The sequence below is a fragment of the Dermochelys coriacea genome, chromosome 1 (assembly GCF_009764565.3).
Source record: "Dermochelys coriacea isolate rDerCor1 chromosome 1, rDerCor1.pri.v4, whole genome shotgun sequence".
NCBI lineage: Eukaryota > Metazoa > Chordata > Testudines > Dermochelyidae > Dermochelys > Dermochelys coriacea.
Window position 1 is genome coordinate 254,546,138 of NC_050068.2, and position 24,228 is coordinate 254,570,365.

Genomic DNA, 24,228 nt, shown 5'->3' on the forward strand with positions numbered 1-24,228 from the left:
CAGCAAGTCTAATGCCAGTCCTGGCAATCCCATTAAAATGGAGTCGTGACCTGCTTTGGGGTCCCAACCCACAGTTTGAGAACCGCTGGGCTAGATGATTGGTTCCATTTTTGTCCGATATGGACTTCATAACATCTAGATTGTGGTGGTGGTGTAAGGTTGCCAACTGTCTAATCGCACAAACCCAGACAGCCTTGCCCCCTGCTCACTACATCTTTCTCTCCCCCTCCTTCCTCCCCCCCCCCCCCACAATTGCTCACTCTCTCCCACCCTCACTCACTTTCACTGGGCTGGGACGGGGGTTGGGGTTCAAGTGGGGTGGGGCCAAGGGGTTTGGAGTGTGGGAGGGGGCTCCATGCTGAGCCTGGGGCAGGGTGATGGGGTGCAGGAGGGTGTGCGGGCTTTGGGATGGAGTTTGGGTGCAGGAGGGGGCTCAGGGCTGGGGCAAGGGGTTGGGGTGCGGCAGGCTCCCAGAAGTGGTTGGTCAGGCTCAGGGGTGGCCAGGCGGCTCTGTGTGCTGCCCCTGCCTGCAGGTACTGCCCCCACAGCTCCCATTGGCCGGGAACCTAGGCCAATGGGAGTTTTGTAGTCAGCGCACGGGGTGGGGGCAACACACAGGAAACCCCCCCTGGCCACCTCTGCGCCTAGGAGCCAGAGGGATGTACTGATTGCTTCCAGGAGCCACATGGAGCCAGGGCAGGTAGGGAGCCTACCTTAGCTCCGCTGTGCTGCCAACCGGATTTTTAATGGCCTATTAAAATCTCCTGGATTGCTTTCAATAGCCACTGGGAGATCAAGGCTGATTCCGGGAGACTCCTGGCCAATCCGGGAGGCAACCTTAGGTGGTGTAGTCTATCTTTGAAGATCGTTTGACATAAAAGTAGGTGCCTTATTCCATCAGGCCACTGTTACTTCAGACTTTGGAGAACAGCTGTATCTTCTAGCATGCTTTTGGATGCAGTTAAAGGCTTATTTTTAACTCTAAATCTGCTAGATTTGAGTACTAGCTTCTTAAATTGCCACCTCTTCTTTCTTGTGCTGTTGCAGCAGCTCATCTCAGCACAGTACCAGCTCAGTCTGAATCTTGGCCATAGCTTGTATCCTGTACCAAGGCTTTCCAGGTGGCTTTGTCTGTTTTGTGGGGAGTAAGCTTTTCATTTTCTTTACATTTCTAGCCCTGTAATTTGAAAGGAAAATCTTTGAGTGGGAATCAGTGCATGGTTGTCTTCCTAGGTATGAGATGGATAAAAACGTATCTCAATTTCTTATTGAGTGATGTTTAATGATGACAGTAGCAGTTTTACTGTTGATTATTTTAGCAGAAGCCTCCAGCTACCCTGGGGTTTTGTTGGAGATTGAGCAGAGTATCTCAGCATGTTCTTGCCTAATTGTTGATAGACTTGATTGGTCGGTTAGGGCTACTGTCATAGTATCACCTGTGTGTGAATTTCTGCTCTGGAATTCACTTACCTGTGGTCCAACACAGGGTTTAGATAACTGTCACCTGAGGTACGGGGGTTTGTGCCTGAGGGGCAGACTGTGCAGGAATGTAAGGCCAAGAACTTTATTTTTGTTAAATTTTGTATATGCAATCAGTGTCTAATACACACATCTAATACATTATCCCTGTTTGTCCCCCTCCCTTCTCAACAACCCCACCCAGCAAAAAATCCCTCACTTGGTCAGACTTGCCAACCCCTACTCATTTGGGGCAAGGAATGGCCTGGGAAGCTCTCCTTAGTAGGATTTAGCATTTAAGCTGTGGTTAAAGTTTCTCCTTCTGATGACTGGAGGTTTTGCTGTGTATTCCAGAAAAACTTGGGCTGGGGGACTGAATCTCTAAACATGTTCCCAATCTGACCCATCCCCTGCCTATTATGGTCCTTACAAAGCAGTCTTACCACTGTGTTTCTGTGTCTCATTTATTTATCCTCTAAGGCATAATCAGGCAGAAGCAAAAAACATCGTAGTATCTAGGTGTCATTACAAACTGATAGTTAGCTAGATTTCTTAAGGCACGAGAAAAAACATCCTATTACCCTGGGCACACTTTTCAAATTTTTTACACTTTCCAAATTCTAAAAGCAGCCGATAACTTATCTCCCTACAAAACAAAAGTTATTTCTTTAATAGAAGGACCCAGTTCTGTGTGTCTAACTTTTAAGAGTTGTTTCTTGGTGGTTGCAGATGGCTGTTTAAAAGAGCATTTATTTAGATGTTCATTTCTTCTCTTCCCACTCCATGGCCCCATCTGCAGTGGGCACACCAAATGTGTGTTTTCTCTCTTGCTCAAAGATACCTTACCCCCAGTAAAGGTTTCTCTAGTCTTTTCTAGGCGTCGTATCGATAAAAAGATGCTGCCAAGGTCTGGGCCCCTTTCTTTCACTCAGACATCTGTGATGAGGAGGTGGTATTTGTTTGTGAACTCTTCCCATCTAGCCCTAATAAATGTTCTGCTTGGGGGAGTCCCACTTAATACTGAGCCAGATTTTGTTTCCTAAAGAAATATCGAAAGCCTGTCCTCTGCGTCTTCCTACCCAGAGACTTTCTGCGGGTACCTTCATGGCCATTAAGTGTAGTTAAAAACGGCTATCACAGCTTTACAGATTGTTTTACTTTTTGCATTGTTGGGCAGGTCTGATGTGAGGGGAGTAAAAGAATCATCATTTGACCTTGAGAATCTGTTGTTACTTGAAGAGACTGATGCTGATAACTTTTGATAGTGAGTCCAGATAGTGACGTCTAGTCCAGTTTTTGCCAACATAGGCGCATGCTTGGTGCCGTGCAAGGGAGAGTGCCTGTAGATAAGCCATGTAAGGCAGTCATGCTTGACCTTTAGATCATTTGTATGTATAGCAGCTTGTCATTTTTTCCTCTTATGGTGTTAAAGGACACAGATAGTAAAGATCAATGTTCACTTCATTAGATTAAAATTATATAGCTTAGCAAGAGTCTTACACTCCATTGCTTTCCATCTCTTTTTAGCATTCTTAAAGACCAAATATTGTTACAATAACTAATTGGTGTTCTCAAGTTTGAAAAAAAAATTCTAACAATATTTTTTGCCACTTGAGTGCTGATTAATTAATACAGTTCAGAATTTTCTAAAATAGAACTAACGTTCATCACTAGCTCAAGTTCTGTTAGACCACACCTTCCTCACACTTAATTGTACCCATAACAAAACACTAGATAATGCATTTAGACAACCAGTAAAAAATAAAAATTGAACAAATATATCAACAGATCTTGTACTGTACTCACTTTTATTTGAATCGGCATTTTCTGGATGAATTATTTTAAAAATTCCCAAACTGGGAAAGTCAACCTAAAGCAGAAGTTCCCAACCTACAAATGAGATGTACCACTTACGTTTGTAAAGCCTGAGTAACTAGATAGCCTTGCTGTTTTACACATGGAACTTATCCTCAACTCCTGTATAAGGTGAAAAGATGGAGGTAAGTGCAGTTTCCCTTGTGTGTAAGTGGGTATTACCTTGCTGGCCAGATTCCACTGCCCATTGACGTTTGTGACAAAAATACCCCTGATTTCAATGGGGTCAGTCTTTGGCCCTAAGTGACTTGGTCATGATCAGAGGGAGTAAAGGTTAGTACTACATAGCTCCTGGATCCAGGCTTATACTACAACTATAGAGGTAATTGGGGAACAATTTAGAGGCACTTATTGCAAGCTTACTGTCGCCTCACAGTTGGATGCAGTGTTAGATTACATGATTCAAGAAAGTACCTTTGCACCATATCAACTGAGATTCATGTTAAAACTGTGAAATTTGTTCTAATCAGATTATGGCAATTATTTTACACTTAACTTATTTCTTTCTCCAGAATAGAGCCACTTTCAAATTTGATCCTGCAGATGAGGAGAAAAGAAAGGTAAGCAAAACAAACCTTTCTACTTGTGCATGCCCCCTTTCAGGCAGTCTTTCCTTTGCTCTGTGTTGTTCAGAGTCCACTACCACTGAGGTGATACAACTGAGCGTAGTTTGTCTCGCTTATAACATACATGTTTTGCCTGGCTGTGCTGTCAGAAAAAGAAACTTAGAGTTCCAGAAGAACTGATAAAGAAAAATAACAAAAGAGACAAGTAATCTTGTTGGAGGTTCTGGTTAGGAAAAATAAATTAAGGGATCACTAACTCAACCAGCAGGAAGAAGCAAATGGAATTCCCCATTCTTGGAAGACTTGCGTTAGTAGAAAATTTTTCATTTCCCATTCATCAGACAAGACATCTGCCTACTTAGTGAGTACACAATACCATTTTTCTCTCCCAGGAAGTGAAGAGCTGTCAGACTGATGTGCTTCTCAATACTGCATTCTAAAAGTTTTGAGGCTTCTTGAAAAAGATGGTCTGATCTAAACCTCTGTCTGTATAATATAATTGAGTGTTGGTTTCTAAGCTGACTTGATCCATGCTTGAAATGGTCTGACACACAATCTGGCAATTGGATTTACAAACATATACGAAGCCATATGGCCTCAAAGTTTGAAACTCTTTCTTATTGTAGGCAGAGGGTAAGTACAGATGTGAAGGATAAAAAAAATTTTATTTGAAATATGTTCAGTAGAAAGAATGTTCTCACTGCTTCTCAATCTAGAATTCATCAGAGCTCTCCTATAGACCGGGACAGATCCAGATTTGACTTCGTTGATCCCCAAACCCAGGGATGAAAATAAATTCATCACTTTGCTTGCCGCTGCTATGACTTGCATTTGTGACTTCCTCTTTACAAGCCAGTTGTCTAGATAAAAAAAGTAAATGTGCAATGCTTATATGCATAAATGAGCTGCTAATCCTGGCAGATGCGTCAAACACCTGCAGCGTCAATGACATTCTGAAAGGAAGTGCCAGAATGGATGACTCCCCAGAGCCATAAAACTTGGCATTTGTGAGTGCACTTGCACATCAAAATAAATGTCCTGCAAGTTGAGGGTAATGAACTAATCCATGGTATCTAGTGCTGGGATAATTGAAGTGAGAGTTACCATGCGGAATTTGGTGTGTTGAATGTATTTAAGGTTCCTGAGGTCTAACCATATTTTTGGTATGAGGAAATAAAATAGAAGCCCTTCTGATGTACTAATTCTAATGCTCCTAGCTTAGTGTGGTGATTCTAATGTTCCTAACTTGATGAGGTCATCTATCAGCTGGCATGTGGCATTCTCATGAGAATAGTCCCTGAAAAGGAACTGGGAAATGGGGTGGGAAGGAAGAAACGGTTTGAAATTGAATGGCATAACAATTCTTGCCTACTTGATGGACCCATCAATCTGTGGTGAATGGCATCCAAGCCTGCAGGAAAAAAAATGGACAGGAATCAGTGTGTGAAGTAAAAGGGCATAGATCTTTGTAGATTAGTATAGATGCTCCTCGGGTTATGCAAGACCTGACTTATGCAAATCCGCACTTCTGGAAAAAGCTCCGCAAGCTAGAAATAGGAGTGGTTTTTTTGTTTTGTTTTGGTTGTTTTTTTTTTTTTTGGCGTAATGGTCAGATATGTTTCCAACTTGCACAAAAACTAGAGTTACGCAAAGCGTTCTGGAATGGAATGATTGCGCAAGTCAGGGAGCGTCTGTACAAGATCCTTGACCATTGAATCAAATCTGATGTCTATCTCTGCCTGATCCAACTGAGTAATACAGAAGAGGGTAATGGAGCTGATTTCTTTTAATATGTAGATCTTTTTTTAAATTGTACAGAAGGCCTCTGATGTTGAGAATATGAAAAAAGAATATTGAGCTTTCTTATATCTGGAGACGGAAGACTGAAGACAAAATTCCTTGTTTTTTGAAATTCTGTAAAATCTGAGCTTGGATCTTGAATCTTGTAATGAATGCAGAGATTATAAATGTTGGAAATGAACAGATTCTGAGCATTTGAATGGCAAGTCTTCAATTGCTGCTTGAACTTCTTTTGTTAAAACTAAGGCAGATAATCATGATGAGCGTTGCATTACAATACCTGTAGCCATTGAACGAACACCAGAATCGGCAGCATCTAATGCAGTTTGATGAGAAGTTTTAGCAATAAACTGTCCTCCTTCAGAAATAGCTTTACATTCATTTTTGAACTCTGAGGATAACTTGTCCTTAAAATCTGAGTCTATCCCATTGCAGCTATCATGGCTTGATAACTTGCTACCCTGACTTGTAAAGATGTTGAATACACTTTCTTTCTGAAAAAATCTAGTTCCTTAATTCTCCTCCCCCATCTTCTCCTTAGGAGTAGATTTTCCAGAGTGTGTTGCTCTCTCATTGTCTGCAGGAACAACCAGCAATGATGGTGCCAGATGAGTATAAAAATACTCAAATCTTCTGAATGGCATCTGATATCTGTCACCACCATGAAGTGGTGAAAGTAGCTGAAATGGAGACATGGGAAGCCCAGATACTGTTTGGTGAATCCAATATCCCTTCATTATAGGTGTTGCAACCTTGACTTGGGCTGCTGATTGTTGAATATCAAATAGTTTATATGCTTTTTCCTGAACTATATCCACATGAAGTGTGTGCGTGTATGTACTATAAGCTTCAGTAATTCCTGAAAAGTTTTAAAACTTATCAGGTGAAAGTGGAGTAGCCTGTGCAATGAGTTCATCAGGTAAGAAAGAAGAATCAGGTATAGGATCAGAATGATTGTCCTGATGAGCAGCTATTTCATCATCACTTAAAATTTGTTGTTCCTTTGCGTCTTGAACTAGACAAGGAAAATTATTAGAATTGAGAATCTGCAGCCTGTGAGTCACAAATGGATCCCGTATATTGTGGGAGAACTTGCTCCTGAAATTGAGTATTGAGGCCATATGGAAAGAGATGTGGCCAGTTCAGAGGAAACCAAGGAGCATAGTGAGAATGAGCATCTTTAGATGTAATAGGAAGCTTCTTATTATTTTCTCTCGGTTGATATTACTTTTTAATGGAAGACTCCTGTCAGAAGCTGCAGAGGTTTTGGTATCTTTGGCTGAAGAAAACTCTGATGCAGGAACCATGACAGGAGACTGAAAGATAAAAGTGGGACTTGCGTCCTTCAATTTTATTGATGTGTTGTTTCAAAGAAGTTTTCATAACTGGTACCCTTGTTTCTTTTTGTGGAGGGCTCAAGTTATGGTCCCCTCTCCCGGGGATGAAGCCCTTGGGCTTCGGCCCCCTCTGCCTGGGGCAGCAGGGCTCTGGCTTCGGGCTCGAGGTGCAGGGCTCAGGTTTTGGTCCCCCCCACCCAGGGTCATGTAATAATTTTTTTTTGTCAGAAAGGGGTCGTGGTGCAATGAAGTTTGAGAACAGCTGATTAAAGCTTCTCTCTGCAGTTGGCACCAGAGCTGATGTTGAGTCAGAACTATTCAGTCCTTGGAAGCAGGACTGTTTTGATGGATCTTCCTGAGTTTGCCTCAGCTGCTTCCTGGCCCCTGAGTTTGGTGTCACAACTTTGATAGGAGAATTGGAAAACTGTCTCAGGAAGGAAGAAGCTTTTGTCTATGGTCAGAGCCTAACATAGCTTTCATGTTGTTTTTGTGTCCTCTTCTCTCTCCCTCTCCCCCCCCAAGGAAAAAGGTTCAGTCTAGACTGCTTCTCCCTTTGTGTCCACTTCTTGAAGGGCATGCAAATGGTACAGTTATCTGGGATAACTGGGAGTTCCTCAGCCATGACATATGCCTTTATTGTCTGGGTATCAGTGAGAGGAATATTTCCTTCTCCTCCGGCCCCACCCCCCAGGATTGGCATGATTTAAAACCTGGGAATTTAGGCTCTACCGAAAGCTGCACTCTCCTTTTTTTTTTTTTTTTTTTTTTTTCCTGACCTGCTGCCAACTGAAATAGTAAAAAGTAACCAACTATAAACAAACTGTTTAACTTCCAGCCTAAATACTCAGTAATGAATAATACAGATGGACACTGTTGTTCCAACTCATTACTTAAAGCAGTTCGAAGGAACTGAATGGAGGTTGAGGTTGCTGTACACTTTATTCCCTGGGGACGGGGTGAGGAGGGGTGGTGGGAGCACATGCATGACCCCTATTGGTCACTGCTAGAGAAAACGTTCTGAACTGCTATTCTGGGGAATGTGGACATCATAAGTGGGTGCAGTTATTCAAAGAACCAGTTGCCATGTGCAGTTACTTGAAGAACAAGAACATTCAAGGAAGTTAGGGTTCTCAAACTTCATTGAATTGTGACCTTTTCTGACGAGAGAAATTACTACACAACGCAGGAGTGGGGGACTGAAGCCTGAGCCACACCGCCCAGAATGGGGGGCCAAAGCAGAAGCCCAAGGGCTTCAGCCCCAGGCAGGGGGCCTATAACCTGAGCCCCACCACCCAGGGCTGAAACCCTCTGACTTTGGCCCAGGCAGTGGGGCTTGGGCTTCAGCCCTAGGACCCAGCAAGTCTAATGCCAGCCTTGGCGAACCCATTAAAATGGGATCCCGACCCACAGTTTGAGAACACTGATCTAGACCACTTATACAGGAACAGTCTACCTTCATGAGTCAAATGGATTCCAAGGCAATATGTGAATTTACCCAACACATAAAAGCTAGAAAAAAGTATTTTTAGTATCAATATAGTGGGATGTTTAAGGGTACAGTGGGTTTAATATCCAACATACTTAAAACTAGATTTGGTACCTGTAGATGTTAGTTTCTAACTATCAAAGTTGTTAATATATATTGCAATCTTAATCATAGTTCTAAACTATATAAATAAAAACCCAACAAAAACAAAATGGCTAAGATGACTTGACATATCTATGAATAAATAAGAGTTCTATTGAAAATGTTTTAAATATATTATGTGACTACTGATTATGTACAATGTGATTATGTACACTGACATTCTAGGTCTCTATATAAACCCAACTAAAAATCAAGAACTTTAAATAATACACAAGTCCCTCTATATAATTAGTTCTCTGATTCCCTTCCTGTTGACTTGGCTTCTGTTCCATGCTTTCAGTAATTTTCTGGTGGTGTCTCGTCTTCCTTCATTCTTGACATCATATGTAACACCCTTCCTTTTAACTGTGAAACTTGTTTCCAGCTATTCATCTAAAAACTTCTTTAAATTATAAGGATTCAGATATTCTTTTAACTTGTGGTAGCATTGCATGATTTGACACTATAACCTGTAGTCCTGTGGAAGGGATTGTTAAAAGTGTATTAAGTGATTGCATATTCAAATATAAGCATCCATGTTCTTGTCACCAAAATTCAAATAACTGCAGGTATGTTTGTATTGATTAGCTCAGATAACTTTAGAAGTGTTAATGTGAATTGATTAGTTCAGCTCAAATAACTTTAGAAGTGTGTAACTAGATCATGTCTTTAAGTTTTTAATGTGCTTTGTTGGCATCATGCTTTATGCTGCAGGGTTATCGGAGTGCTTTACAGCATTTTTTTGCAGTCCATTCTCCTTACTATTACACTACTTTAAGCAAAATGGTGTTTACTCAGGACCTTTATTTAAGATTTTCTATCAGAACCATCTTTGAATCCTCTTAACAGACAAGGTCTTGAGGAGAACATAATCTTTAAATTTAGGGCTGGTCTACGCTAACGCTGTGAGTTGACCTAAGTTACGCTACTTCAGTTACATAATTGAAGTCGACGTAACTTAGATCAACTTACAGGGTGTCTACGCTGCGCTATGTTGATGGGAGATGTGCTCCTGCCCACTCTACCTTCTGCCTCTTGCGAAGGTGGAGAACAGACCTCTATAGGAGAATGCTCTGCCATTGACTTAGCTTGTCTCACCAGACCCCCTAAATCGCCGCCGCTGCATCGATTGCAGCAATGCCGGTTTAGCAGAAAGTATAGACAAGCCCTTAATGTTGCAAACATGGCCACAGTGAGGCATGATTGGGGTCATTGATTTAATATACAAATTTATTAGTATGTATTTGAAGTATTTTTGCTGTCTCCATGAATCCTTTCTCCCTCCAGTCTAGGTGTAGGGTGGGTGGGTGGGTGTGTGTGTGTGTGTGCGCGCACATGCACACATGATTGGAGACAGTATGAACTAGGGCTTTTAGGAGCAAAGTTCCTTGGCAATCAAAGTTTCAGGAAAACATGCACATGTTTCTTTCAGTTGTGGCCATTAACTTTAAGGCAAATTATAATTTTTTTCATTAAGTTTTGTGCTCTTTGGACTTGTCCTACAAAATCTTGTGAGTAGTCCTTGAGGAAGGCTTGGCAGGATTGGACCCTTTATTTGTGAATATTTCTTCTGTATGCAGAGTTTAAAAGGTGACCTGGAGGATAGGTACTGCATTTTCATTGGGTAAGCTGTTGAAGTTGCATGGCATGACAAGTGGATAAAAATTAGTTGAGAGATTTGGAAATACTATATGTACACATTTACCTTTTTTTGCAGTGGAGTCCATCTGTTTAAAAAAAAATAGAAACATGATAGAAAACTTGATTTTTAAAGTTTTCAGCTGTTTTTCTTGTTCTTGAAATCATCCCAAGCGCGCACGATTTTAAAAACATTTTTTTTTAAACAAGAAAATAAAATGGACTATCAAACGAGGATGGCATAGAACCATGGAACTCATCTCAGTCAGTAATTTGGTCAGCTCTTTAAAATCTAATCATTACTGTACTCTGGTGTATATTGCTTCCTTATAAGTACTTGGGAGCTAGAGGCACTTGACTTCATCTCACACAGCATACTCAGTGCATGCTGATATTGCAGAATTGCACATGCCTGTTGTGAATGGAAATAAAAAAATAAAGCATATCTGTAAGGCTCTTTAAAATCTGCTTAAAGGATGATCAGACCCCTAGGTAATGCCACACCTCAATTTTAAAAAAAAGTTGTTAGCATAACCAAACTCAAAATGAAAATTTGATTTTCTGGGATCATATCTTACCTGTTTTGACGAAGTATTATAGGACCCTCCAGCCAGAGGATGACTTTACAGTATCCTAGCGGCTGCAGAACTTAGGCCTGCTGTCTCTTACTGAAACATGTTTTTCTTGTGTGGGACAGTGAACTGAATCAGGCTGGAATTGTAGAACCATTCTATTGAATATTTCAGTAAAACAAATAACCAGCCTGATATCCTAATGTTGTTGTTAACTTGTAATGGTCCTGGAACCCCCTCAGGAGGTAGCAATCTTAAGGGGTTTTTTTTGGTCAACAGTGACAATTTTTAAAATTGGGAAAATGGCAGCATTTTTGTGGCTAGAGCTGTGGTCTCCTAATATGTTGTAATATTTCTCTCAGTGACTTTTCACAGTCAGAAGTAGTTTATAAGCTTAATAATACTTTTGCTGAAACAGAGGAAGTAAATTTATCCAAGGTAGTAAGGAAAACTGTTTATATTAACACGAAAAAAAATTGAGCTTAAATAATCAAGGAGCAGCAGCCAAATGCAAAAAGAGTTCCAATAAGTTAGTTTCTTGTGGTCCCAAAACTTCAGCAGGGGAGTACTTTCTGTTTTTCTCTTTAATTCCTTTACGATCAACTATTCAAACTTTGGTAGCATTGTTTCTCTAACCATGGATTTCTCTTTCTCTGCCTTACTTTTTTGTGAATTTATCAGCTTATTTTTGTATGTGATGGGTTAGTAGCACTTAATTTTTTCCACATGATTATCACATTTGTTAAAAAACAAAAAACAAAAAAAACCCCAAAACCAAAAACAAAGCCAAACTTCTTTAAATCATAACCCCTGTGCTTCTTTAACTCTTGCTGTCATTCACTCATGGTAGAAATGACCCTGTCTCTCTCTGCATTTTAATTCTAGATTTTTTTTTTCTTTCTTGCTTCCCCATCTCTAGGCTCCCTATCTCCCCCTACTTTGTTAGAACTATTGCCTGCACAGCTTCCTCCAGACAGTGGTACCTCCCCTTCCTGTCTCCTTTGTGTGCCAGCCCCACATGGCCTGTCAGGTCCCCGGATCACTGAAGAGTCTTGCCCTCTCTGCTGTCTGGGGGGCAGGGGTGGGTCGCTGCAAGCGTGGTGGAGTAGAATCCTCATGTCAGTGTGTGTTGGGACTGTAAATGTGCCCCATCACCTGCCAATTACCTGTTACCACAATCTCCTCTAACCACACACACACACACACAAGAATCTACTAATTTCACCAACAGCTCAGCAGTTCTATATTCTGTTCAGCATCTTCCATTTCAGAACCAATTAGAGTTTTAGTTTAACTCAGAATGTAGTTAGTTCTCAGAAGCTCTCAAGAAATCTAGAATGCTGTATTTCTATATCTGTGGTTGTCAGCCAGGGGTATGCAGAGGTCTTCCAGGGGTACATTAACTCATCTATATATTTGCCCAGTTTTACAACAGGCTACATAAAAAGTTCTAGCAAAGTCAGTGCAAACTAAAATTTCATACAAACAATGACTTGTTTATACTGCTCTATATACTATACACTGAAATGTAAGTACAATATTTATATTCTAATTGATTTATTTTATAATTGTATGGTAAAAATGAGAGAGTGAGCAATTTTTCAGTAATAGTGGCTGTGACACTTTTGTATTTTTGTTAGCAAGTAGTTTTTAAGTGAGATGAAACTTGGGATACACGTGAGAGATCAGACTCCTGCAAAGGGGTACAGTAGTCTGGAAAGATTGAGAGCCACTGCTCTATATATACACTATGATTGAAGTACATATATGGAAGCTGGCACCATTGAGAAAACATGCAAGAAAATACAAAACAAGATAGGTGTATATGAAGAACTCATGCTGACTGAATTAGCTGCTGTCACAACAGCTAAAACATAACACTCTGTAAATGGATTTACAGAAATAAAATGAAACTATTGTTAAACATTTTAAAAATAACAAGAAGTTGGGGGCCTCTGTATTCTGCGACTCTGCAGCCACAGAATTTTCTGTGAACGCTAGCCAGTGTTACAAAATTGTGCTCCAGAATCTAAGCTTTCATGTATCATTTTTGACGGAGCTATGAAAATAACTTGCACTGAAAGGAAACCAATGCAATACTGACATCTTGAGAATACACTGAGTTTGAAATAGTACATGTAAAGAGTATACACTCTCTCACTCAGCCCAGTAGATGCTTCACTCCAAAACCTAATGCCATAAAATACTGGTCATTTTTAGCAGAAATAGCCAGCTATTCAACTTATCCAGCAATCCCAAACAACCTTATTTGGTGTTAAAATCCCTAGTTGTCTCCTAGTTGATTGCCAAAAACTCCAAACTTCTTTCTTTGACAGATTCTATAATCCGTTATGCATGGTCAATGCAAAACTGTGGGGCATACATAGAATGAGGTCTACTGTAGTTATTTCACTGTTCATCTTTATTTTTAATTCACTAGCCTGTCTCCCACCAGACCCCCTTTACAAATTTTTTATGGGACCCAGTTTTGCATCTTTTTTATGTGTGGCATTCCTATTGATTTCATTAACATTCTGCCCTCTGAGCAGCTGCTAAAGTAGGTTGTATTAAATAAATTAAAAACTTGCCCATCTCATGAACCCCCTGCTGAGAGCTTAATTAAAATCAACTGAGAATTTAAAACTATGAAAAACCTTGGTTAGAAGACACAATGAACTACAGAGACTTAAGTCAGTCCAGGAGAAGGCAGAATGACTTGATGCCAGTTACCATTTATTCAAGTGACTGGAAACATCATGTGCTCTGGCACATAATCTCTGAGGCCAAAGATGCGGGTGCTGCCAGCGCTCTCAACTATAAAGCTCATGAAACTTCATAGCAAACCTGTGATGTGACTGATTTCCTCACCATCACTGTTCTCCCCCTCCCCTTTCCAAAAAAACAACTTGGACCATGATTTAGCTATTTGAGGCCTTTTTAAAATGGACATTTTCTAAAAAAAACAAAACCGTATAACTGTGTAAATTAAGAATCTTTTTTTTTAAAGCAGGTGGATGTTTCATCACCCTCCCAAGTCAAATCCTCTGCCTCCACAATGCTGCATTAAAATCATGAAGCTTTAAGATTGAGCCAATATCAATTTAGTTTTAAAGCAGAAGACCTGATCCTTGAAGTTACTGGTATTTTAGATTAAAAATTCAACAAAGATATATGGCTAGGCTTGAGTTCGGGAATCTTCCAGACACCTGCCAGGATCTTAAACTGCATTCCTTGGGCACTCTGAACTCCCATTGAAATTAGTGGAATTTAGGGTGCACAAAAGAATGCAGGATTGGGCCCAACTGCATTGCTTATAAGAGGCAAGATAAGTGAAGATAGTTTAAAAACACACTACTTTAGGGTAACATTCAATTACTACTTTTTGCTGGATTTTTCCTTCATTTTTGACAGTGTCTGCTCTGGTACAGGAAAATAGGATCAGCATGCAGTTCAGAGTGAGGTAGTTGTAGAGGCAAATTATTTTCTTTACTCTCGCATCAAAGTAGAATAATATAAAGATGTGTATTTGAAAAGGGTGCCTCTATATGCTTTAGGTCCCTTTGACGTAACTCAAAAATGCAAGTACATCAAATATAAGAGAACCTAAAAATTTTGGAAGCGGATACTTATTTTTAGCAAAACTCTTGCTGTTCACCCTTAAATTCCGGTTAGTTCCTATAACAGTGAACCATCCATAGTCATGCTGTTATACTCAATAAGCTAGTGGTGTTCAGCTACTGGTTTGTATATTGCAGTAATGGAAAGTATATTTTTCAAGTTCCTGATATTATCCAAATGGAAAGAGTGATTCACTGAAGGGAACAGCAAAAAAGCCCCATCCCCATGTGGCTCATTACAGTTTTTTGTTCTCAGCATGTTTGTACACTAGCTACAAGAAACCAAACTGAGCTTGCATAGATCAGAAAATGCCAGTAGTGAGGGGCAAGTTGGAGAGGGAACACATTGAATGGGTCAGCAACATGGCTGGGAGATGTGTTAAAACAGGGCTAGTGGAGCCTAGCTGGTGTGTGGGGAGTGGGCTAGCTGGCTTGGTATTCAAATTGTGGGACATACGTACAACTTCCTAAATGACTAAGAACATATATTTTTCCAGTTTGAAAAACTAGGAAATTCAGTGGCAAACTCTTAATGCAGAGATAAGGTTGCTGGTAGTCTTTCCTTGCAGAACATTGAGTTGAGCAAAGTTCAAATTTCTGAAAGCCAAGAAATGCACAGTTAAGGTTACCCATGCAACCTTAACTCTGCCATCTTTCAGCAATGCCCCCAATATGTCCTTCCAGTCCCACGGTTGCTGAAATTGCTGTTCACCTCTTTTTACAATGCATTTATTCTCATCTACCACTATTAAAGAACGAAAAGGGGGAAAAATTGCCCACACTTGGTTATCTCAGAGACCACCTCTCCTACAATGCTGTTTCACAGTGGCAGTTTGGATCAGTTAGCAGTCTTTCTGCCACTGTGAATTACAGTACTCTGTCAGCAGAGACAGAGCTTTCTTGACTGAATCACTCTAGCAGAAAAAGGGTCAATTTTTTCTGTTCCTGCTATTAGCAAGTTTGTGTTTTGTAGTTCCCAGTGCTGCCAACTCTCGCTTGTCTGGATTATTTATCAAAATCTAGAAGATTCAGTAACTGCTGCTTCTGATTTATAAGCAAAGATAATTATACAGAAAACTTTTTAATTGAATTAAAATATTTGTGAAAAGTCAGTTGAGCTGTAGAGGTTGATTTGACTACTTCTCCTGAACTATGATCGTTTGTTTTTTGTTTTTTTGTTTTTTTTTTAAACTTGAAGGGTGAGATCTTCAAAGTCTTCAGCATTGGCCAACTTTTCCCACTTAAGTCAAAGAGCGTTTTATCACTAACTTCAGTTAAAGCAGTTAGGCCAGTGTTGAGTGCTTCTGAAAAGCCAACTCTTAAGCTTCCTTTTTTTTTTTTTTTTTAAATGTCTTGTTGGTTTCCGGATATTTCATAGCCATGGATTAACAATACTAAGTATTTCAGAGAGACTGAAATTCTGTGTTTTAGTGATTCTCTTTTGGCATACATGATGTAAATATAACCCCATCTATGCTGATCAAAAATGATTTCCAGATAAATTTTTAGAGGCGAAGAATGCAGCAGACTGGTAGGTCTTTAAACCAAAACATTACCAGTGTACTAAGTAGCTGTATGCATCCAATGAAGTGAGCTGTAGCTCACGAAAGCTTATGCTCAAATAAATTTGTTAGTCTCTAAGGTGCCACAAGTACACCTTTTCTTTTTAAGTAGCTGTGTGTGACAATCAATAACTAACTTGTCTCACGTTTTGCGTATAATATCATGTGCTTTCCTGTTTGACAACGTGATGTATCGCACAGCATTGTACCACAGTTTGACCTGCCTAGTTTAGTTGAATAAAATGTTGTCTTAACATGACTCTTCATTTTCTTAATCATTACTGTAACAAAACTCCTTCGATCGCGTCCAGTGAAACTTCCATCTCTAGCTCTGTCTGGGTGAAGAGCGTTTGTTTTAGTGCTGAAAAATCCAATTCCTGCGACATTTCCTTAAGTAGGAAACTGTTACAATATATTTAGTATTCATTAAAAAACTGAGAAGTGTGTGTGTGTGTGTGTGTGTACATGGCATATATTTCTGGTCATAAACTGATTCATACTGCACTAGTGGATGTCACTAAGAACTACCCAGATTAGTGACTACACTGTTTCACTAGTAACTAACTTACGTAAAGGGACAAGAAGCAGAGGAAGATTGAAAGGGCAAAAAACAAAGGATCTGGGTGGTATAAGGTGCAGTAAAGTTTTTATTGCCGCTTATTTGCAAAGACTTTCATAACTAGACTCGTGACTCTGCCACCCATGAGTAATGTTGTCTTCCTGAATTTGTAGCAATACAAAATTTATGGAGCCCTGTTCCATCATGCACTCTCTTCTATTGTGTCTTTCCTCTCTGTTGGTTGATCTGTCTGAGTTTGTTTAGGTTTGTAGAAAATAATCAGACTAGCGTGTTTAGAATCTTTCTGTAATTGAAATGTTTTTCTGACCTTCTGATTCTTAAATCACTTATATTTTTCTAAGCAGCAATGCAAATTAACAACTGCTTGTAATGTAACATAAGTATAGCTTTCTATCTTTTGATCACTGGACAATCTTTGAGTCTCTTGATCAGGATGGCCTGGCACTATGTTTTTTGCAGGTAGTATTGAAACTCTCCTAGCTATGACTGCGTATTAGTTACCTTAATTTACTAAAAGTCTACATTCCACTCTGTCTCGTCTTGCTAGTTTTAATATGCCTCTTTTGTCTGTTAGCATACAGACTATTAAATACCAGTTTGAGTTTTCCTCAACTTTGAATCTGACTGGGTCATTAAATCTCAAATAAGAGAGGTGTATGCACATGAAGAACCATTTAGCTACAAGCTTAGTAGGAGAGGTATGTACTATATTCCAAATATTTAGAACAACTAAAACAGGATGATTTCTTTTTTTTAAACTAAAAATGTAATGGTCTATTATAAGGACCTCTCTGTTTCCATAAAAGTAACCAAAGTCTTGCTGTGACCCAATAGGATTAATGTATAGAACCCAGGTATTGGTGAAACTGGCAGCTTGCTTGTGACTAGGAGATGTGCTGTCATCTCTATCTGTATCCATTAAAAATTTTGGTTGTATAAGAAAACCTTTAAAGATATTCTCTGAATATTTCTGTAGTAGTTCATATTTTGAAAAGCTAATAATGACCTAGATAAAATATGACCAAAACCAAGTTCTTTGAAGAAAGTGGCTGAAGTTCTTATGATTTGATTGATGACAGTAGTAAAAGATTTTGCATTCAAATTCACAATGATTGATTAAAATTTTGGGGTTTTTTTTGTGTGTCCACAGAAACTGTGCGAAGGAATCTTAAACATCCTCGAAAAAGACACACACACTTCATGTCAAGTTGCCTGTCTTGAAGCCCTTCGGATTCTCTCCAGAGATAAGAAGGTTTTAGTGCCTGTGACAACAAAGGAAAACATGCAGATCTTGATGAGGCTGGCAAAGCTGGACATGACAGAAGATTCTTTGGAGGATGTGTCCAATTTCCCTGTTATAGTGGAAGCTTTAAAATGCCTCTGTAACATAGTTTTTAATAGTGCCATTGCACAGAAGCTCAGTTTGGAACTGAACCTTGCAGCTATGCTTTGCAATCTACTGAAAAAATGCAAGGACCAACAGTTTGTTGATGATATTAAATGTTTTGATTTGCGCCTTCTCTTCCTCCTGTCACTTCTGCACACAGATATTAGGTCACAGTTGCATCATGAGCTACAAGGGTTGCAGGTTTTGACTCAAGCCTTGGAAAGTTCATTTAGCATAAGATGGACAGACAAGTACAAAGCTGCTGAAGAGCATGATGGATCTCCTTTATCGCTGCAAGAAACAGATTGTGCCATTGAGGCACTCAAAGCTCTCTTTAATGTGACGCTTGACAGTTGGAATGTCCACAGTGAGGTAAGGTCTGAGTTTAAATTCTTTGATTGGGTTTATTTTGTCTGCAAGAACCATAGCCACATCATAGTTAAATTGGAGAAGCAATTACCCAGTCATCAGAGCAGGGCATTCCCTTGTTTAGGACAGTACTTAAAAGCTAAGTACATGCTTAAGTGCCCTTCTGAACTAGGGCCTCAAAAAGGTGTTAGGAAATGTTAGGAAAAAGCATTGAGGTCTTCAGAGGAAAGTAACTATACAGTGGGGGGTTGGATGGTTGGTATAATACAATTTTATTTTTTTTAAAAGTTTTTATATACAACTCAAATATGCAGTTGAATGTCTAATGAAAATGAGGCTGGATGAGAGCTTGAGGTTTCCAAAGGGAAATAAGCACTAGTTAAGCACATTAAAATATATATATATATTTTTTTTCTTTAAATGTGTGTTGTTCAGATGACCATCTCTCTGGATTATAGCCAGCAATTGTTAGGGCTGTGGAACAATGACTTGATTGATTTTTTTTCTCTGGGCACAATTACAAACAGATCAGCTTTTTTTAAGAACAATTGTTCTTAAATAAATAATAAAATAAATAATAAATTTATATAAAATAAAATAAATAATAAATAAATAAATAAACAAAAAGTAATTGTTTGAGGGAAAGAGATGTGCTTTTTTCTTTAAGATGTTAAATGATGAGAAGCCATACATGCACTTTGTTGGTGTAATTTTTAAATAGAATTTACCTTTTTTCTTGCTGAATATCAAACCAGTTGCCTCGAGAGAACCTATGGCACCTGGAATATGACACATCAGTCTTCCTGTCCTCCCCTCTTTTTTGTTGTTGACCCCACTCGTGTCACGTCTTAAAATTATATTGTAAGCTCTTTCAAATCAAGCACTGTACATATGATTCCAACTGCTAAGTCTAAAGAGAAGGTATTTAAACTATAGTAATTTTGCCATATAGTTAAACCTCAAAACAAATGTCTTAATTATCAAGCAGAGATTCTTTTGTGTAAGGTCAGTGTGTTAGACTAATCTGCAGAGAGGTTAACAATCCTAAGAACATGAGAGCCCAAATATGAATTACTCAGCCGGGAATGTGGGACTTGAAAAGAGTTTTGAAATTAACAATTCAGTCAAAAATTTCCCAAAATTACGGGGCCCCGAAGAAAAATGTAACTCCCAAAATAGAAGAGTTTAGGTCTAAATGTCGCGGTAGATAGCGTAGTCTTCAGACTCTTGGATAATTCACAAGAAAGCGAGGGACTTCTCTTGCTCTTGCTTTTGACTTACAATCTCAGTAATTAAAAAGGTGGTCTCTATCTTGACAGGAAGAGATGCCTTACCTTTGTCTAGACAAACCATAGCATTAAATGTGTGCACTCGGGGGTGGAAAATGACCTCCTAAGTGTGTGTGTGTGTGTGTGTGTGTGTGTGTGTGTATAATATGCATGCATATGCACATGCACTTAGGAGGTCATATTTTATTTATATATAAATGCATGCTGTATAAACATATGCATTTGAAAAAAGTTGGGTGAAAATAAATGACCTTATTTCCCTCAGACAGAATTACCTGGTCATATAAAACAAAGATGTTAAACTGTAGACTCAAGCCATGTTATGTGTTTACTTCATGGGTAGCAACTCCTTCTTCTGAAACCTAAGTCTTGATGCTGATAAGTTCTACTTTTCCATCTCTGAGGGTTTCCAGTAGCACTAGATGAAGGTTCTGTCTCCTGACCAAGGGACTGCAGAAACAATGTAACATCCTTTGCATATAAAGCAACTACCTCTCATGGACATGGGTACCTTGCTTAAAAATATCTAAAACAGATGACACCTCACATTAAGCCTGTATAAGACCTGATCATACTGGAACTGGTTGACTTGCAGGGAACTGCAGCTTTCACAGAAGGGGGATGTCTATTATAATTTTGATTACCAGATCTTTAAATATATTTTCAAGACAGGATAGACCACATACTCCTGGGTCTTGCCCATCTGTTAAAATATAGAGCAGAATTCACTGGAGCTATCACTTGCCCTGATGAGATGAATTTGTAGCTTTAAGCGTTTTTCCCCATCCAGTGTTTGTTTAGTTTTCAAAATAGCCTAAAATAATAGTGACTGGGCAGCAAGTTGGGCTTCCCATGATTTTTGAAATGGGAGTAGCCCTTCACTGTCTTCTTCCTTGAGAACATAAAGATTGAAGCTTAATATGGTATCTCTTAGCAGTCACAGTGCACTAATGTCTGCTCCTGTATCTTTTTAGCTAAGTAGTTTGTAATTAGGGACTTATCGCATGAAAAGTAGTCTTACCTCTGATCTAGGCCACTGAATTAAGCTCTTAGAAATTGTGTTTGGTTGCTTGAATTTTTCCAACATGATCCCATTTGATAGTCCACAGGACTTTGGGAAGTCTGTTGCAATATCAAGAGAAACCATGGTGCAGCTGAACTATAGGGAAGGATCAGCAGTTAGCTGTCTGGCCAACTCTTGGTTATTTTGTCTTCATTTTCTGACACCTGAAAGGAAGGGTCTGATTACAGATACTGTGGAGTTGTCAAGAAGGTTGAGACTGCATCATTCACAATGCTTTCTTGCACTGAAACCTCAAAAAGGATGGAGTTTTGTGCTTGTGGGAACTGGCAGTCTCAGCAGTGGCATTTCCTATGATTCAGTTGGGGGAATATCTTTAGAAAAATGGAGGTTTCATCTCAGAACTTTGCCCCTGGACAAGCCAAACAAGCCAGTCTGAACTGAAGAAACAGCTTGTGCCGAGGGAGCATAATGAAGAAAGGAAAAGGGAAGTACTGTTGCATTGGGTCACTCTATTTTATATCACATGAATGTTGGATCTCTTCTAGGCTTAGAAATTTTATTTTGTATGTCGAGATAAAGCTTTTATAGTAACTTATTTGCTAAAGGTTTCCAAAGCCAAATAGCACATCAGTAAAAGCTATTCTCTCTAGTTTTAAACTTTAACATTCCCCAAAGGATCCTTGTTAGGCAAAGTGTTGTTTAACATCCTTTTTAATCTGGGAAAAGAGGTAAACAGTACACTAATTAAGTGTGCTGGAGATGCAGAATTAGGAGACGTTGCAAACATCAGGCAGGACGGAAAAATATAAAGGAATCTAAAGAGTTTATTCCTGTGAGCACAAAATGAGATTCAACCTCAACCTGTATCTGAAACGCCAGTATTCAATGGCAGGAGATCACTTCAAAGTAGCAATGCCAGAATAGAGTTGATATTGAGTATCAAATTGGAGGAGGAGGTGGTGATGGTTTAACGTTTTATATTACAGTAGCACCCCAGGGCCCAATCAGAATTGGATCCCATTGTGTTAGGTTCTACAAACACTTAAGAGAGTTTCTATTGGCAGTGAATGTAACAGTCAAAAAGAAAATAAATAGGGAAGGGGACAGGGATAACCCATAAAACTCAATGATTATGGTGGTTATTGGCACACTTTAATTCTGTGGGTTTTTTTGTTTTTTTTTTGCGCTCCTGTTTAGGGCTTTTTGGGGAGGGATGAGTGGGCGAGGTCATTTTAAAAAAAAATAGGGCAAAGATAGGGTGAGTGGGAATGGGAAGAGTAGACAAGTTAAATAAGGGAGAGAAGGACCGAGGGGGCAAAGAAGAGAGTAAGGAGGAATATGGAGGACAGCAGATTGAGATGTGTTTAGAAAGACTGAGGGAAGGGGAATAGGGGTGGGAGGAGTTTGGCTGTTTGTCCCAGTCAGACTGAGGAATGTATGTAGTCTAAACTTTCAAAAGCAGAGTCAGTGACATCACTGATGCCCAGGAGCCATGAAGGAATGTTGCTGCCACTGTCCCTGATTACTGTGAGGGACAAATCTCTGGCACCAAGGGCTGGCTCCTCTTCTGGGAATTTTGGCTTTGCCTCCCCTTCCAGCTATGCGGGCTTCTAGGGGAAATAGATCTAGTCTCCCAAATCCCCGGTGAGTACCCTAACCATTGGACTAAAAGTTATGAGGAAGATTCTCCTGCCCTCCTGACTTTCTTGCAAAAATGGCATACGTTTCCTATGCCAGGAGGAGAGAAACTTTTCTGTAACTGCCAGCCCTGCAAAGGGAGGCGCCTCCCTGCATCCTGGACTTAAGCCCCTGCCTCTCTTAAGGAGCTTGGCTCTAGGACAATTCCCTTGCCTTGGTCTCTCCCATTGGCTAACTTAAGTGGAAAGCCTCCCCATGTAGTAGCTTGTGTGATTCCCATTCTGAGGCTTCTGTCCGTCCCCATTCATTGTATAGGGAGGCTAGGTGCCTAACTTGGGCTTTGTGAATCCCAATGATCTTTTTTTTTTTTTTTAAAGGTGCATAAAGTTTGTGAATCTAGACCAAACAATCTCCCAGAGGAAATAACGGATTTAGAGTAACTTAAAACTAGACTGCACCAAGCATTCAAATGAACTCTGAAAGATCAGTCCTTTATTGGTAGGAAATAGATTATATGATCTAATGGGTGTTTTCAGTCTTTAATTTCTATTATTCTAGTGACCTGAAACCCTCATTTGCAATTGTCAAAATGAAAATATCTTCATAATTTATATTTATATAGAATGAATCTCATCAATTTCGTTATATGGCTGCCATCCTTCGCCACTGCTTATTAACCGTGGGGCCTACTGAAGACAAAACTGAAGAATTGCACAGGTTGGTAAAATTAACAGAACCAATATATTTTTGAAGGATAACTTTTTTAGTTAGAGCACCAAATATTTCTCTTTAGATATTAGCAGATCAAATTAATGTCTAAAAATAATATCCACTGTCCAAAAAATAGATAAAAAGTAATCCCTGAACTGCATAACCCTTATTAAGACTGAGAGAATATACTGAAATGTAAAAATGTACTTGTGCAAATATTGAGGATAAAATTGTTTACAGGAATTCTAGCTGTAGCACTCCTTGAAGTTATCTTTAACTGTAATTGTCTCAGATAAATATCAGTAGAGAAATAAGTTAAAAATATTGTATATAATTTCTACAACTTTGATGCACTCGTCTGGAACTGTTCTGTTGGTGTTTTATGTCACCCAGCATGTTAGCCCAGCATTTCTACACTGGTTATACTAGTGGGGGCAAGTGCCATATACATGTATAAATTCTAATTTGACAAAAGGTGAATCAATTGCAATAAATTCATGCTCTTGGATCTGTGCTCCTGCATTTGACTGGGTTTGGAATAGTTAAAATTCGAAATTGCCTTCCCACGGTTCTACCTATTATTTATGTATAAATGTCATTAAGCTGCCTTAGTTATCAGATCATCTTCCTGTGCTATTTGGGGAATCTGCAGCTTCCTCGAATGTTGCTTTTGATCCCGTAAGGAATTTGTTCTATAAAGTTTTTCTTTTCTTTCACCAAATTCTCTTGAACTGTTTCACTGCAGGTTAAGCACACAAAAAATTCAAATTAATTTTGGTAAGGGTCCCACTCTTGTGCATTTAGAATCTCTCTAGTATTTTATTTGGGATATTTATTTTTTATTTTTGTCTTCCTCAATGTAACAGACCTCCAAAGACGCACATGAGCCTAGTAGATACAAACACTGACCCCAAGTTGTCTAATGACAGACACTAGTGTTGCCTATTTCAACTTGGAAAGGCCATATTTCTAGCTACAAAATCTTCTGAGGATGTTGCTTTGAGCCAACAGTTCTCAGAAGAATGCTATAGGTTTTACCCCCTTACCACTGTCTGTAAATTTGAATGAAAGTTATCAAAAGCTACAGTGCCAGTGGGGTTACTTGCTGGGAATCTAGATCTTGCATCAGAGCTGCGCTCAATTGGTGTAGATTACTCTGGGACTATTTAAGGCATATC

General features: G+C 39.4%; 1 protein-coding gene across 6 annotated transcripts in view; it reads left to right on the plus strand.

The window, feature by feature from the left end:
- RIC8B (RIC8 guanine nucleotide exchange factor B) overlaps positions 1-24,228 on the plus strand; it is a 55,103-nt gene that overhangs the window by 2,536 nt on the left and 28,339 nt on the right. For 3 of the 6 annotated variants that reach the window (XM_043519646.1, XM_038409477.2, XM_043519658.1), the window contains exons 2-4: positions 3,846-3,893; positions 17,783-18,391; positions 22,962-23,056. In XM_043519646.1, coding sequence (XP_043375581.1) covers positions 3,846-3,893; positions 17,783-18,391; positions 22,962-23,056 — 752 coding nt within the window. Of the gene's footprint in view, positions 1-3,845; positions 3,894-10,243; positions 10,288-17,782; positions 18,392-22,961; positions 23,057-24,228 lie in introns of those variants that run through there. The other 3 variants (XM_043519668.1, XM_043519663.1, XM_043519671.1) reach the window with 2 other exon arrangements.